This window comes from Plecotus auritus (genome assembly GCF_963455305.1).
Source record: "Plecotus auritus genome assembly, chromosome: 5".
NCBI lineage: Eukaryota > Metazoa > Chordata > Mammalia > Chiroptera > Vespertilionidae > Plecotus > Plecotus auritus.
Genome location: NC_137776.1, coordinates 50,698,876 through 50,716,301, shown reverse-complemented (window position 1 = coordinate 50,716,301; position 17,426 = coordinate 50,698,876). Strand labels below are relative to the sequence as shown.

At 38.3% G+C, this 17,426-nt stretch overlaps 1 protein-coding gene across 1 annotated transcript in view; it reads right to left on the bottom strand.

Moving 5' to 3' along the window:
* Window positions 1–17,426, bottom strand: part of LRP2 (LDL receptor related protein 2) — a gene marked incomplete at its 5' end in the record, with an annotated part of 209,763 nt that overhangs the window by 73,317 nt on the left and 119,020 nt on the right. The window contains 8 exons of the mRNA XM_080669070.1: window positions 93–251; window positions 614–779; window positions 887–1,807; window positions 3,766–3,954; window positions 6,479–6,718; window positions 8,365–8,578; window positions 9,933–10,110; window positions 13,755–13,864. Of these exons, the coding sequence (XP_080525196.1) occupies window positions 93–251; window positions 614–779; window positions 887–1,807; window positions 3,766–3,954; window positions 6,479–6,718; window positions 8,365–8,578; window positions 9,933–10,110; window positions 13,755–13,864 (2,177 nt within the window). The remainder of the gene's footprint in view (window positions 1–92; window positions 252–613; window positions 780–886; window positions 1,808–3,765; window positions 3,955–6,478; window positions 6,719–8,364; window positions 8,579–9,932; window positions 10,111–13,754; window positions 13,865–17,426) is intronic.

Here is a 17,426-nt window from a genome sequence, read left to right as displayed (position 1 = left end):
CTATTTGGCATTTTATATTTTCATTCCATTAAGCATTCCATTGTAAGTGTGAAGAAGAATCCCCATCTACATAAATAACCAAAGACACATACAAACTAGCATCTGCCCAGTAGAGAAGGTCTTCCTCATGGTCCACAGTGAGCCCACAGGGCCAGACCAGGCTGCTGTTCACAACAGGTTCCCGGAAGTTGCCTCCCACTGTGGCTCTCTCGATTTTGGCATTAGTGCCCCAGGAACTCCAGTAGATATACCTAGTCATCCAAAGGGAGTCATAATTAATTCATCACAAGGAACCTCATAATCTTTACTTGAAAAAGAATGTATGCCATCTTCAACTTCAAGGTGACATTAATAAGGCAAATGTAACCCTACTCCATTCCCACCCACACAATTTGCCCAAAAGGGATGTCCTGAGCATTGGGAGTATGCTGCCAAAATTTCTAGCATCAGAGTGAGCTCCTTCCCAGGTAGAGTCACTCATGCTCTTTCACCCTAGTTACCTAGTGTTACAAGCCCAAAAAATGTTGGCCCTCTATGAACATAAAATAATGTCAGGCCCCTCTCCCTTCAGAAGTAAGCAAACAGAAATATAATAAAGAAGATGATGGCATACCCTCCGCAAGGATCTAACACAACTGCTCTTGGTTTTGTAACGTGGGCTATCACAGCACGCTGAGACCCATCCTCAGCCATGGAGTTAATTGTCTGGTTGGTGTAGTCACTGTAATAAATTCTTCTATTGATCCAGTCAAAAGCAATGCCATCAGTAGTCCCTATATCTGGAGATACACCAACAAACACACAATATGTATTTTAGAATTACCAGGTCATCCATGTGTATTGTTCTGTGTCCAAGGTAGGCTACACCTGCCTGGAGTGCTCTTACCTGAAACAACGACAGTGGGAGAACTGATCCCTGAATTAAGGTTTATATATGAAATCTGGCCATGGCTAGCTTCTAAATTTTGTGTAAAGTAAATTCTGTTATCGATGCTGTCATAGTCCAGGGCCATGACATGTCCTTCCACACTTACTGCTTGGAAAGGTAGGCTATGATCTTCAGGATCCAAGTGTAAGCTTCCCAAGGAATTCTCCAAGGCAAAGATGAGGAAATTTTCTTTGGGAATGACGCAGCTTTTCCCATCATGGTCCAGGGTTCCAAACACACAGCTACAGTTAGGAGTATGCAACCCAGGCAGAGCAAAGCAGAGATGGGGGCATCCACCATTATTTTCCAAGCAAGGGTTGTTGTTGACCTCTGTTGGTGACCGGGGTTGGACACTCTGGTCAAAGACGGTCACATCTCTTAGCCAATCGATATTGTCCCTTATCACTGCTGGCGGTTCTGTGTTCCCTGGTTCCTTGCTAGCTTGGAAGATTTTTTTTAAGTTTCTATCTACCCATATGATAGAATTTCCAAAAACTGTGATGGCATAAGGAGTTGGGTAACGACTGCCATAACGAATCACTTTCAATTCCTTTCCCTCAATATCGATCCTTGAAATTGCATCTAAAGTATCATCAACCCAATAAACATAGCCATTGCTATGATCCACTGCTAAGCCCCGTGGCGTGACAATGCCCTCTGATACAAGCACAGTCCGATTTGTACAGTCAAGAAAAGCACGTTCAATCTTCGGGTTTTGTCCATAGTCAGCCCAGAAGAGGTATCTGTTCTTGGGGTCTACAACAATATCCCTGGGCATATCCACTATGACTCTAAGGAGAACACGGCGGTAGGTGGTATTGATCCGCAGAACTTCTATCAGTGATTCAGACTCAAAAGCATTTATGAAATAAAGATTTTCTGAAGGAAAAAAAAATGAAAGAACATATTGATGAATGGAAAACCAAATTTAAAACAAAAATATGTAAGGTTGAAGTTTGGCTCAGTATATATTGTCTTTTCTAAGATAATAAATATCTCAGTTTAGACTTAGAAAAATGATTATTTACTCAGGATCTAAAGAGATTGATGCTTCAAATATAAAGAGAATGTGCCTATCTTCAGCTTCTAAAGCACATTAGAATTCCCATCAAAGGTCAGAACCCACTTTCTACTGAAAGATATATTTTTGCCCTGGCTGGGTAGTTCAGTTGGTTAGAGCATTCATCCTGATATGCCAAGGTTGTGTGTTCAATCCCCAGTTAGGGCACATACAAGAAGCAACTAAAGAATGCATGAATAAGTTGCCCAATAAATCAACATTTCTCTCTCATCAATTTTTTTAAAAAAGGTGTATTTCCAAGAATGTCCTTCCTTTCCTACCTGACTGGTTAACACCTGAATCTTCAAAGACTCTAAATATACATCATCATGGTATACCTTCTACTTCAACATGATGAAAAGAAGTAAAGAGGGACAGTCATCAGGTGGTTGATCAATGTTATCAATGCCCCATGTGCTTAGCATTAACATGAGGTCTTTTCCTAGTCTTTCTAAGTAGCATAGATATTTTCTTCTAAAGCCACCGAAACAAAAGTGCATTAATGTAAATGCAAGAAGAAAAAGACCATGATGGCCCAGCTGGTGTGGTTCAGTGGTTGAGCATTGACCTATGAACCAGGAGGTCACGGTTCGATTCCTGGTCAGGGCACATGCCTGGGTTGCCGGCTCAATCCCCAGTGTGGGGTCTGCAGGAGTCAGCCAATCAATGGTTCTCTCTCATCATTAAAGTTTCTATCCCTCTCTGTCTCTCCCTTCCTTTCTCTAAAATCAATAATAAAAAAACCATGATGTTAAGACAGTATAATGGAGAGTGATTCCTAATGGATTCCATGTAGTTGAAAGTCTTGTTAAACTATCTACCAAGGCAAATCTACTTTGTTCCTATATCTGACTCAAACCTGTTCTAGAGAAATCAGGCCAATATGCAGCTACTGATCTTACTCCTTTCATGACCTATCTCTAACTGGACTATAAATATATTCCAATCTGTCAATCCAGGGTTGGCAAGCCTTACTAAAAAGACTTGTTAATAATAAATAATTCTGGCTTTGCAGAGTATATGGTTCTTTCACAAACACTCAACTCTGCCACTGTGACATGAAAGCAGCCATAAACAACACATAAACGAATGGGCATAGCTGTGTTCCAGTAAAACTGAACTTACAATAGACAGTGTGCTGCATTTGGCCCATAGGCCACAGACTCCTGACCCCTGCTTTAACTATATACACAAAGTAACGTAGAAAATTCATAATCAAGAATGAGATTTAGGAACCCAATTAAAGCCTTAACTAACCATACTACCATATTTACTATTTGCAATAAACTCTTACTATAGTACCTAGATTTTTATAATAGATTTTAATATTTCTATGTGATATCTACTTATCAAGCTGGATAACACTCAGTGATACCTATTTTTATAGAATGGCATTATTCTAAAAATTATAACACATTTAATACATTTTATTCTCAGTGTACCATTAAAAATTAGTAGTATTTCAAAGTTAAGCTCATGAAACAGTGCAACTATTAATGTAATACTGGGTCAGGCATTTCAATAGAATTACAATAGAGAAAGTACCCAATCAACGAGGATTTTATAAATTAACAAGAGGAAGCAATTAATAATTTGGCAACTAAAATTTATCAGCTATAAAATAAATACTTGCCATTTCATGGTTTAGATTATATTTTAGTATCAGAAAAACATATCTGTAGCATGAATAATGTTAGACTAAACTTTCTAGAATAAAAGAAGGTAATAGAGATACAAATATAAAAATGTTTTTCAATAAAATCAGTATATAGCTTACCTGCTACCCAGTCCACTGCAATACCCCGCACTCCATTTTCTCCTATCCCTTGTGTAATGATGTTTGTAAAATTAGACCCATTGGGTTTGATTCTACGGATTGCATTATAAGATTTCTCAGAGATGCTAAAATCACACCAATAAATAAAGCCAGAAGATACATCAACATCCACATGCAGTGCATTTCGTCCTGGAATGTTTAAGAAAAGATCATTAAACAAGACTCTAGCTGAAAGAAGAACTTTTAAATGTCTGCCCTTCCCCACAAACCCTCATTCCCAACCCCCTGCTCTGCCCCCATTACAAAATAAATGTCTGCCCTTCCCCACAAACCCTCATTCCCAACCCCTCTGACTCTGCCCCCATTACAAAATAAAACTATTTGATTCCCAGTTTCAATAAGCAAACCTACCATCCAGATGCTGGTTTCTCACATTTCTTACAATAAGAAGCACTGGCTCCTGGAGAAATGGCTGATTATAGTTTTGGAGTGGGAAGGTATGAATGAGGTGAGCCTGGAACATCTTAAGAAGCAAGGAAGCACTCAAATACTAATGGCCTCATGTCAAAGAACACAGGCAGGCTGACCAGCCAGTGTGCTCAGTGGTTGAGCATCAACCTATGAACCAGAAGGTCAGGGGTTGCAGTCTTGATCCCCAGTGGGGGGTGTGCAAGAAGCAGCCAATCAATGATTCTCTCTCATCATTGATGTTTCTATCCCTTTCTCCCTCTCCCTTCCTCTCTTTGATATTAATAAAAACATGTTAAAATAAAAGAAAGAAAGAAAAAGAATACAGGCAGCCAATTCAAGAGGTTCTCCCTGGTCAACATGGATCAACTGGAGCCTCAGAAGAGTAATTATGTCAAATAATTTATAACACGTTGAATTAAAAAAATAAAAATAGGATAGCTCTCCTAGAAGAATATTATCTTATAAATGTAGAAGAAATGCTAGAATAAGAAAATTACCATTTTGCAATCCTAATTAAATATTCATTTCAGACAAGGATCATCAATAAGTACTAAAACCAATGGGTAGAAGGCACTTGTGAAGCAAAATATTCACAGAGTGCTAAAGTGTGATGCCAAAAATTTCATACAAATTACAAAGGGAAAAATATACCTTTAAAAGGTAGGGATTTTATGGTGACTACCTTAACCAAGGGATCAAGTTTAAGTATCCCTAAGAGAAGAACAATCTTTTTTTTTTCTTCTTAATAAGATTCTGTATCAAGTACATAGCATCACCTATGAAGTATTCTTGCCAAATGTATTCAACTCCAATCTAATCAAACAATTAGATCTAACTTTCATTTCATGAGAAATGCAAAGTGAAATTGAATAACAGGTTAAGTGACAACAGAAGGAAATAATGAGACAAATCCTCTAAAAGTCAACCAGTCTGTCACTTAAAAAAAAAAAATCACGGGCAACTACGACAGATCAAAAGAAACTAAAAAGACATTCCAAATATAATGCATGAATCTTGATTAGATCTTGGCTGCAACATAACAGCTATACAGAAATATAAATATGAATATTGATGACAATGTCCGTACAGGGTGGGGCAAACGTAGGTTTACAGTTGTGAGTTCATGAAACAAATTATTCTTGCATCATTTATTAATTATTGTATTCTTTCCCATATGAACAACTGTAAACCTACGTTTGCCCCACAACCACACACAAATTGAGAGCTCAAATGTGGTCACAATTATTGAATCTAGGTAAGAGCATAAGAATGTTTAACTGTACCTTTCAACTTCTCTGCACTTGAATTTTTTCAAAATGAAAAGTTGGGAGGAAAAAATTGATTTTATAATATCTTTACAAGATAGTAACTTGGATGCATTACTTTTTAAATGTGAGAAAACAAAGATGTGTCAGGAGAACATGTGAACATGGTCATGAAGCAGGAGTATGTGTGGTGCCAGACACCTTCATCGTATGCTTTTCTATCTCTTATCACCATTTCTCCAAACGTTCATTCCCTTCATCATTTGTCTTCCATTTCTACTTTTTATTTATATCATTAGCCTGTGACACACTCCTTCTGATGCTACTAAAAACTTAGTTCCTCTTTTGGTAGCATACATCTAGAAACCTCTGAGGTCACCTCGGAAGCAAGTGATCATTTTATACATTCACCGTATATAAGCCTAAAGTGCTGCAAAAATATAGTTATTAAGGAGAGACTAACACTTTCAGCTCATTTATTTCAAGTCATCAAATATATATTGATAATGATATTTCATTATCATTCTAAATAATAGTATATATTCTATCCTAAATCTCCATTAATACTCAGAAATAGGTCCAGTTCTTCTGACCACCAACTCTGTAGTACTTCTTGCAATCTTATGTATGCTACATTCTATATTGTTCTAAGACTGTCATTCTCACTGTGGTCCATGGACCAGTAACATCAGCATGCCCTGGGAACTTGTTAGAAATGCAGATTCTGTAGCCCTACCCCAGATTACTGAATCAGAAAATCTGTGGTTATGGTCCAGATCTGTGTTTTAAAAGCCATCCAATTCTGATGCACTCTAAAATTTGAGAAACACTTGAGGCTGAACCAGTTTATTTAAAGGGAAAGAAAGACAAGATTCATTATATGCTGAACCCAAAAGTGGAAAAATGCTTTGCAGCACCAAAGATTTCCATATGGCACCAGATGGAGTCAAATCTTACTTATACTGTACTCGACATACCTTGGCCTGCCACTGGCACTATGGCTTCTGAATGATCAGACAGGTCCAAGCTAAAGCCTCTGATTGCAGACAGCATGGAAACAACAATGAAAGAGCTGTACGGAGAGCAGGTCTGATGATCAGGATTGAGTTTAAAGCCAGTGGCACAGGCGCACGAGAAGAGTCCTCCTGGTACAGGCAGGCACATCTGCTGACAGGCATTCACATTGTTGCTACAGCCATTTGAGGATCCAGCAGAGCCTGAATGAAATAAAAAATCAATGACCCTACCTACTTGCCTCTCCATCTCAAACTTTTAAAATTGGGTGACCAAATAATTCATTATAAAAATTAATAACAAAATATGGGGGGTGGGGAGAGATTAACCAAAGAACTTATATGCATATATACATAACCCAATGGTCACAGACAATAGTGTGGTGAAGGCTTGGGGGTGGGGGGAGGGCAGGTGGAAGGGGTTAATGGGGAAAAGGGGGACATCTGTAATACTTTCAACAATTAAGATCAATTTTTTTTAAATATGGTATCTGAGTTCACAACTTAAAAAACAACAGTAGAAAAACTAGAGCTTATACAACTAATACCTAAAGGTATGATAACAGGACCATGGTTGTTACTGTGTAATAGAGACTGGAGCATCAGTTAATTGTATTAAATGACAAGTGATTGCTTCTGGAAAAACAACAAATCATGCAAGAATTAGGGTGATCACAGCATAACCATTATTGCTTGTCTCATTTTCGGTTCTTATAAGTGTATTTCTAGTATCACATGATCTCACTCATCTAGGGGAAATAATAAACAACATAAACTGATGAACAAAAACAGACCCAGAGACAGGGAAGCATCGATCAGACTGTCAAACCTCAGAGGGAAGGTAGGGGAGGGTGGGGGTGAGGGGGAGAGATCAACCAAAGGACTTGTATGCATGCATATAAGCCTAACCAGTGGTCACGGACAACAGGGGGGTGGGGGCATGCATGGGGAAGGGTTTGGGATGGGAACGGGGGGATGAGGACAAATATGTGATACCTTAATCAATAAAGAAATTAATAAAAGAAAAAAAAGAATTAGGGTGATCAGTACATAAATTCTAATCTTTTTTTTTTTTTTTTTTGCCCTCTTGGCCTATGTACTAGCATTTGAAATTATATTCATTTAAATATATGATCAACAATGTGATAGGCATTTGTTATAAAATATATTAAATAAGAGTGTTAAAAGGTTTTTTCCACATGCAATAAATATACCAGTGACAACCAAGGTAATAGAACAGCAAATTGTTTGATAATCTTTGGTCAGAGACTAAAAGCTATAAAATATGTCAAAACTATAAAAATAATCTTTAGATCCTAATTTAAAGGGGCAAAACAAGTTAGATTATTTCTGGGAAAAAATATGTTGAAGTAGGCAACATCTAAAAGTATTCCTTTTAAAATTAAGAATTCTATCCTTTTAACACTTTCCCAGCAGTCATCCAATTAATACATACCAAGCAATATGCCAGAACTCTTCTAGTTACAGGGTAGAGAGCATGAAAGAAGACAAACAAAGTAACTGTCCTTATGGAAGTTATATTCTAATGAAAAACTCAGGCAATGAACCAATCGATAATATGTCAGCAAGTGCTGTGAAGCAAAAGCAAAGTAAGGAGTTTAAAGTGATGGGGGAAGAAATGGGAATGAGCTCACTCTGAAGTCAATCTGGCCTTTCAGATGACAGATTAGTCTCAGACACTTAGCCATACTTAAGACATGGTTATTATTTTTAAAATATTTGGGGTAATTTCAATTTGCATGCATGTGCATGTACATTGGTCTGTGTGTGTGTATGTGAATATACATTGTACATCCATGGATGTGTATGTTTCAGTGACAAATACTTACTGCGTCTGTGGTAAACTCGAAGTCCCCTCAGATTTGGAGTATTATCTCGCAAGACTACTTTGTTAGCACCAGTGGCCTTGTCAACTCTTTCAATGACCTCATAATGCTCATCTGTATAATAGAGGAAGGAACCGTAGACAGCAATTCCCCAGGGGTGGGAAAGATAGTTTACCAGGACCATTCGACTGGTGCCATCCACGTTTCCCCTTTCAATCTAAAAGATCAGAATTTTCTTATTAACTGATTCATAGTAAAATGAGAGAAACTTTTAAAACTAATATATCTGACTCTGTACTGTTTACAGAACTCGTACTTTACAGAAATTTTTCATATCTATTTTCTGATTTGATAGCCACAACTATACTAAGCAGTTGGTCAGGCAAATGTCACTGTGCCCATTTCATTGATAATAAAGCTGGAGTTCAAATAAGCCAATCAATTTTCTCAGGTGGCATGGTGAAGAAATGGGTACAAAACCTCTTTCATCCCTAAATGTGATATTCTGGTCAAAGATGCACAATCACTGTATCCTTAAATAAATCCAACAATGGGCCATTACACAGGAGTTGACTGACTCTGCATTTAACATCATCAATAATTTCTGCAATGGGGATAGGAAACGTGATCCATACAGTCATAGAAGATAGCAAGACTGGTTGGGCAAAGGGCAGTGTTGGTAGAGCAGAACAGGTAACAACCCTCAGTCAAAACGAGTTGGTAAACTAAAAAATGTGCCAAGAATGAAGTTCCTTCTGGAAAATGACAAGTGGTTGCTTCTGGAAGAACAAACTGTAGACATAGCTGGTATAATTTCATTCCAAAAACTTGTCTCAAGTGCTTCCTCTGTGCCAGGATCTGAACTGAGTACTGATAAGAAAGACAAACAAGGTCTGGCCCACTGCCTCACTGGACATGGGAACCCAGCAGTTGCAAAAGCAGGTTGTGCCTTAAGAACTGACACAAGCTCCAGAGGGCTAGAGCACAGGGAATCGGGCTGGAGGGGATCTGTTGAAGGAGTAATCTGGAGCAGATTAGCTGACCAATTCAGCTGAAGTGTTTGGAGCTACTTCTCTAGGCTGGCGTTCTAGGCTGAGCAGTTAGCAAACCTATTTGTTGTGGTTTTATGAAGACAACATGTCTCCATCATGAAAGCAGGTCCGGTAATGAGGGACATGGTCTAGTCAAGGCTAGAGAGAAGTGGCTCAGAATGGGGGAGGGGGCAGAAAAAGGATGGACCTGAGAAAAGAGGCAGAGGACAAGGATTTTGTAATGATTAAGGATGGACATGGTTATTAGAGTGAAGGAGAAATAGGAGGTTCTAGCCTGGGAGAAAGGATGGAGAGTCACACCACCAACAAGCTCACACATTCAGAAGGGCAGAGCAGAAGTAGAAATGGGAAGGATGGAGATGGTGAATGCTGTGTGGGTCATGCTAAGTTATATGCAGAAATCATAGCATGTGACAAGAGCTTTCTCATCACTGCACACATTCCAGACAGTTCAGAATAATCAGTATCAGCTTCATGAGCTCAGCAAGGAAGACCAACAGACTAAAAGGATGCTCATACCACTCCCCTGCTGGTGACCGCCCAGTAGAGTTTCTGATCCTCGATATCAAGAGTTAGAAACTCCAGGTGTTCCAGGTCTCCAGTGAAGAGGGTCTTTGGAGATGTGCCATCCATGTGAGCACTTGCAATCTTCGCAGGAACTCCACTGTCAGTTCCTTGGTCTGACCAGTACAGTTTCCTACAACCATGAAAAACACCAACATTAATGAAATAGATGGTGGATTAGAGTGAATGGCATCTCCAACTTTAATATTTAAATTAAAATGTATATTTCTTTTCCTCAAGATGCACATAATTTAGTGGAGGAAGCCTGATACATCAGTATTTTTTTTAAAAAAAACACAATGTGGAGGAGTACTTAACCAGAATCAATGTCTATCCATCTCCTAGCTATAACTGGGGCAGAGGCCATTTTAAATATTCTCTTATCCAGGGGGATATCATCCACCATTAGTGGGTGATCCTTTAGCTTTGTCAGGTAGGTGGAAGGTTTATGACTGAGAAGGAGCCTACTTCAACAGTCAATCACTTTCAAAGAATCGCATATTGCCCAGTACACAGGGAAGGACAAAGCTAATGTGAAAGTTGTCGAGTACCTCCCTGCTCCTCTCAGGCTTCTTATTTAACTCTCCAAATCATCATCTTTCACAAGACCATCTACTTTCATATCTAATCTGATTCCTTTGATGAAAAATGCAAAACAATAGAAGAAAAAATAATACTTTTTTGAGAATGGAATCCCACTGGCATGCTGATATCAGGATATACAACTTTTTCCTACCTTTCCATTTCACAATGAACTAGACTCCGTGCCAAATCCATGATATACGAAAGTTTATCAAAATATATGAAGGACTGGTTTCCACTGAAGACATACTTCTAGAATTGAATCCAAGCTTTAATTTCTTTCTATCTCTTCTGCCATAGCCACAATAGACAATCCTCTTCACTCTTTTCTCATACGTTCTTACCCTTCTTAATTCCAATCATCTTTATTTGCACACAGCTTCCACTACCAATCCATTATAATCATCCCATGAACCTCATCTTCAAGTCTAAACTTCTCTCCCTCTAACTTCTCAAACTCTGAAATTCTCTGCTTTGACAAACTCTCCCATCGCACCCCTGCTCCTATTTTATTTCTCCCATTGAAGCTTCTTTGCCCTTAAAACTTGCTTGAACTCCCAAACCTCCAGTCCTTCTATGTCTGGACCTTATCTGTAACCATTTAGATAATACTCTTATTTATTCTCTTGATCTCCCATTGTGCTTACCTTGCTAAACACCAACCCTGCATTCCTGTCATTATTTTATTTCTCCTCTCTCATTCCAGATTTTCAAAAGTTTGCTGAACAAAGTTACAAAACTCTTGTGAATTCTGAGTTCACTAAAATTTAAGCTACCTAATCTTAGCTGAGAACAATCATCCCTAGCTCACTGTATCATGTTCTCCTTATCAATTCTTCCAAGGTAATTTCTACTCTAATTCCTGGCCCATAATTTTCACTCTCAATTATTTCATCACTGACTTTTCATCTGCTCTTAAAAATATGCTCAGGTTTCCCTATTCTAAAAATTTTTTCCGGTTACATTTTGACCTACACTTGTTCATCTTTTTCTAATTTTTCAATACTAAACTCCTAAAACGAGTAGTTGCACTTCCTCACCATTTTCATTGTTTAGCTCCTTTATATTTCCAGTGAACACCCTCTGTCACATGTCACCAGCAACTCTATAATTGCCTCAACCCTTTATTAGTGATCATCCACAGAAATCATTTTCTGCAACACCTGATTCAATAACATTGACCATAACCTTCTGAAGATTTTTCTCTTTACTGAGCATCCAAAACATTATACCGTGATTCTCTATCCTATTTCTTTTCCCAATTCCCCTGACAAAATCATTGCCTCCCAATCCAACTGGGCTTCTCTTAGTAATCTCAACATGCCCTCCCTTTTCTGCCCCTGCTCTTGACTTTCCTTCCTTCATAGAATGGAAGATATCTTCAAAGTCAGCTCTACCGGGTGAAATTCTATGTATCTTTTAAGAGCCAATACAAATAGCATCACTTCCATCAAGCTGAAAATTTCTCTCTGCAGAACTATCATCCCAATTTTTTTTTTTTTTGGTCTCTCTTATGGCTTTTAATCATATATACACCTGGGTATATTGGTATTTAAGCACAGGACTTATCCAATTTACCAAGCTATAAATGCTTGAAGTTACTAAATTATAGATTATGTCTTTAATAATCTTTGTATATAACCCTGACCTTGGCAGAGACTGCTTTCACTTGTCAAAATCAGTGTCTTCCTCTTCTTTATTGGTTAAAAGCTGGCTTCCTTGCCATATAACTGAATTCTAGCAGAAGGAATGTGAGCAGAAGTAATATGTACTCCTTGTAGGCGTGGCTCATAAATACTACCCAGCACATTCCTGAATGCTCTTCCTTTTCCTGTTCAAAAGATTTCAACACCCAGGATGACCTTGACAGTCTCCAAATGAAGACCTGATCAGCCTGGGTCCCTGAATGACTGTATAGAATAGAGGTTCTCCCACTTTCTACCCAAACTCCACTGCCCAAATGAAAGACAAATAAACTTCTATTTTCTTTGAGCCATTATACATTTTGGAGTTTGTTTCAATAGTTAACTGATCCTAAATAATAGACCACACAATAATGGGAGTTTGATGAATAAAAATGTTTGATGAATGAATAATACATGTGTTTGCGTTTCAAAAGTAGAACTTGAAATCTAAAGTGGTCCTTTGTCTAGAAAGGATAACTGAAAACTAGGGCAAGTCAGCAATCATAGAATAGAATTTTTGCTTTTAGTACCCTTTAAAATTGAGATTGATTTGCTCATCATCCTTACTTGAAGCAGAGAGCTAATACAAATTGCTTCTTCAGTTCCCTTCCAGGACTGAGAATCTGCTATCAAGCAGAAAATCAAAATACCTGTGGGATGTTTTAACTGTTTTTTTTTAAAAAGTCAATGCTCTTATTTATAATTTATTATTCTAGCTTATAATATAGTATAAAATGAAATAACTAATCAAAGAGACCAGAGGACTCTAGTCCATATCACTAATTCCATTTTATCCTGTTCTCCCTGCTCCTGTCCTCTTTCCACTCCAATCCTGACCAATCTTTCTGAAATACAGACTTGGTTCCATCACTCCCTTCCTCCAAATTCCCTGCTGGCTCCTTATTTCTCTAAAGAAGCAAGTGCAACTCCTCAGCACGACATGAAAGCTCTCCAAGATTTGTCCCCAAAAGTCTTTATCTGCTATATCTCCCATCTGGTGAACTGCCCCCTGCTCTAAGTCTTCAACTCCAGCTCTCTGCACAAGCACTCTAAATACCACCCCCACGCTTCTGCACCTTCAATGCTCAGTTGGCTTCAAGTATCACTCCACAATTACAACCCATTCTCCACCTACTAGGAGCCTTCTCTTCCTACAAGGTCTTTTTCAAATGTTATCTAACCCCTTAAAGTTTTCAACATTCACTCACAATCGGAATGTATTGCTCATTCTTATAATTCTATTTTTAAATCCCTGAAATTATTGCTTGTTTGGAATTAATTTTCAGTCCAATGTTATTAATTTGAAGAACACAGAACAAAATATATATTATATCCTTCACATTAAAGATACCACAGAGCTATTTCTCTTCCTCACTGAGATCTATATTTTTCAAATATTGGCATATGAAATCAGAAAATGTCCTAGGTCTGAAATCTTCCATTTTATCAGATCATAATATTTACAAGAATGGTGCTGTATAGAAGGCACGTGCCGTTTATTGACACTCACCCGTTAGCAGGATCAACAGTTATGCCAACTGGAAAACCAACTCCAAGAGCTGTCCCATCGTTGGTAATCAATGTTTTCCTATATCTGACATCTCCCCTGAGTGTCAAAACCTAGAGCATAACGTCACTTATTAGAACTGAATTTCATAAGGGGAAAACAAAGAAAGCTGAGATGAAGGAGAACTTAAGACACAAATAATTCCAAAGCATGATTAGGGACAAATGGGAGGTAATGGAGGAGGTTCAGAAATTGCATTTCTGGGCTCAAAGAAAATCCTCTCAATAGAAAATGAGAGCAAGAAAAGTAAAATCACCTCTCAAATTACTATTTTCAATTCACCTAAATTTTAGGAGGGGAAATGTATATGAAGAAACAACAGACTCAAATGGGGGAAAAGAATCAATGCTAGAAAGAAACTACAAAAACCGCCTTCAGAAAAAGAAAATTCTGGAAGACAAATGGGAATCCCACAGCTCTCATGCATCCCAGTAACTAGGCCATAGCACCCAGTAGCCCATCACTACAAACACAGTGTGAATTCACTCAGAGTTAAAGTGAATTCTGTTCCAAGTTTAACTAAAAGTTTAAGTTAAAATACAGGAGTTCAAATCCCTGCCCTGCCAGCTCTGACTGTATGACCTGAGGCAAGTAAATTTATTTAAACTTAGTTTCTTTGTCATTACAATATGGATGACAATGGCACCTTGTACACAGAGCTCACAGAACAATGAGGTAACACAACATGGTAACTGGCACAAGTGTGTTTAATAAATGTTTCCTGTTTTTGTAGTGGTTCACTTATTGGGCACTTAGTATGCACCAGGCATTATATTAAACATTATTGGATAATCCTCAGGCTAATCCTAGTATGCTCATATTATAGAAAAAGAGGCCTAAAAGATTTAGTGTCTTTCCCAATGCTATTTTTAATTATTATTGCTATTATGTAATAATCACAATGCTAAAGAACCCTGGCATCAGAGAGAAATATGGATTACTGGACTAGAAGCAGTTTTTCTAGAAGCAAGGCTATTTTAATAGGCACCTGAGATAGTCTGAGGGTAGAAACAACTAGTAAGAAATTAGAAAATGTCTGTTGATTTGCATGAAGGTCTTTCTATAAAATTGTTTTTCAGTGCAAATAGTTATTTGTATATCTGTGTTTATGTTTCTCTCTCTGTCTCTACATGTATTTCTCTCCCTCTTTCTCCCCCCAACCCCTACACACACACACCCTTTTCTCTCTCTCTCTCTCTCTCCTCTCTAAAATTTTCTCTTCTCTGATAACTTTCTTTCTCTCCTACTTGGACTAAGATAATTTTTCTCTTTTCAGTTTGCCTCTTTCTACTATAATTTCTCTCCTTTTCCTAGGCTTACAGTTTTGTGGAATATGTCAAGCCATTCTGTCAGCTTCACTTTCCAGCTACAAAATTGCTATTAGTGAATGGGCTTACAGCTACCCCTAGTGGAAAAGTTTCTCAAATGTTTCTCTTTTACCCTGAAATGGGACTTGAACCTGAATTAACTCTTGTGCTGAAACGGATATTGTTTGGGTAAACAATGAACACTATTCTTGTTTTCTTAAGCAAGCTAACATTCTCCTGGAAGAGGCACAGTTGATAGCACCAAAGGAGAAAAACAATAAAAACACTAGAAAGGCAATTTACCTTCGAATCATTATTGGCAGGGGTCTTTATGGATATTCTAAATATATTTGTGACTTGAGGGAATTAGGGCACTGTCTTCATAGGCCACCTTAATGTCATGAAGTACATTTACTTAATGAGCTACTAACCCCATTTTACAGATAAGGAAAGAGAGGTTCAGAGAAGTTAAGTAATTTTCCCAAAGTCAAACAGCCTGTGAGTAGAGGAAACACACTGCACTCCCCAGTCACAAAATGCATCTTCATATCTCAGGGTTTTGAATAAAGTGTTTTTCTCTATCTTGGCTGCCTCTTCCTACTTCTTCATTTGACAGAAATAAATATTGGTCATCCTTTAAGACTCAACTCAACAATAACCTCTGCCACCAACCACACAGCACTTTATATTCACTGCTCGTACCATACAGAACTTACCATACTGGAGCAAAGGTACTTATGTGTCTAGGACTCAGATGTGTGAAGTATTCAAAAGCAGAAAAAAAAATGTTTTATTTATCTTTGAATGTCCAGAACTAACCATGGGACTGATCCATAGAAACCATTTACTTGTGTTTGTTGAATGAATGAGCAAGCAAGCCAAGCTCAAAGCCAGGTCTTTAGATTCCAGAGCAAATAGTCTTTCCTCAGTACCTCACTGCATTGGGGAACAATTACAAACTTCAGGTTTATATGAATAAAGCAGCCTTACCCATACATATATACATGTGCGCGGTCACACTCAGCTATTCAACTGGTACCTCTCATTCTACCTAACACTGATAGAGGAGACATACTTCCTGCTCATGGAAAAGTATCCCCCATTTACAAGGCAAGAGACCAAGAGATAGAATAAGAGCAGACTGTCATTTGGAATTAAGATAGCTTTGCACTGAGTGTAGTCTAGAGAGATGTAAGTTCCATATTAAGGGCCATGGGCTATAAAATTTGCCCCTGTTTTGATGGAAGGTGGTATTTTCAGTTGACAATATGAACAAATATCTTCTGTCACCGACAAAGGGGGTTAAAATCGGACCAATTGCTGGAGTTGTGATTTGTAACAGGGCAAAGTTAGAACACTGCCCAGTTAAGCCAAATTCTTAACTTCTATGGACTTCAGGTTGTTATTTTAAAAACGAAAGGCTTGCCCTAGCTGGTTTGGCACCGTGGATAGAGCGTCAGCCCGTGGACTGAAGGGTTCCGGGTTCAATTTCAGTCAAGGGCACATGCCCTGGTCGTGGGCTCAATCCCCAGTAAGGGGTGTGCAGGAGGCAGCTGATCAATGATTCTCTCTCATTATTAATATTTCTATCTCTCTCCCTTTCCCTTCCTCTCTGAAATCAATAAAAATATATTGGGGGGGGGGGGGGCAGAAACAATGAAGGGCTTGAAACAGATGAACCTCCAAGTATCCCCTCATGTTAAGAGTTGATGATTCTTACCCCGTTTGATAAATTCTGGGGGATTAATGTTTGTGCATATTGCAAATGTCCCTCTCAATGTGAAATGTTACTACACTTGCCTGCACTTGGGAATGTTGTGAAGATTAAATGAGATGATGTTTGTGGAAGACCTTTGTAAACTGTAAAGCACTGTCTGAGGTGAGCTCCTCCTATCTGCTATAAATTAGCCACTTGGTTGCTGTGTGCCTTCCTCATCTGTAGTATTTTTCTTTCTGAATGTCCCAAAGAGAATGACCTTACTAGCTCGTGCCTAATCCAGAGCAGTGATTGTCACTCTACACAGCCCTGCTAATTGGCCCTCTCACAAGATCCTCCCTTTGCTTTAGGAATTTTCACTTTCAAAATTATTATAAATTAATAATCCCCCACATGTTTCAACTTTGTCCCAGAGTGGAGAAAACCAATACTAGTCAAGTTACTTCTGATCTACTTCATGTGATTTCATACCTGCAACCCATCTAGAATTTCTTCTGGGAATTAGAAGAAAAAAGAACAGTTATCGCAGAGTAGAGAGTATCAAAGGAATCAGAATCAAGTTTCTACTTTCTGTTTCACTGTTAGAAAAAC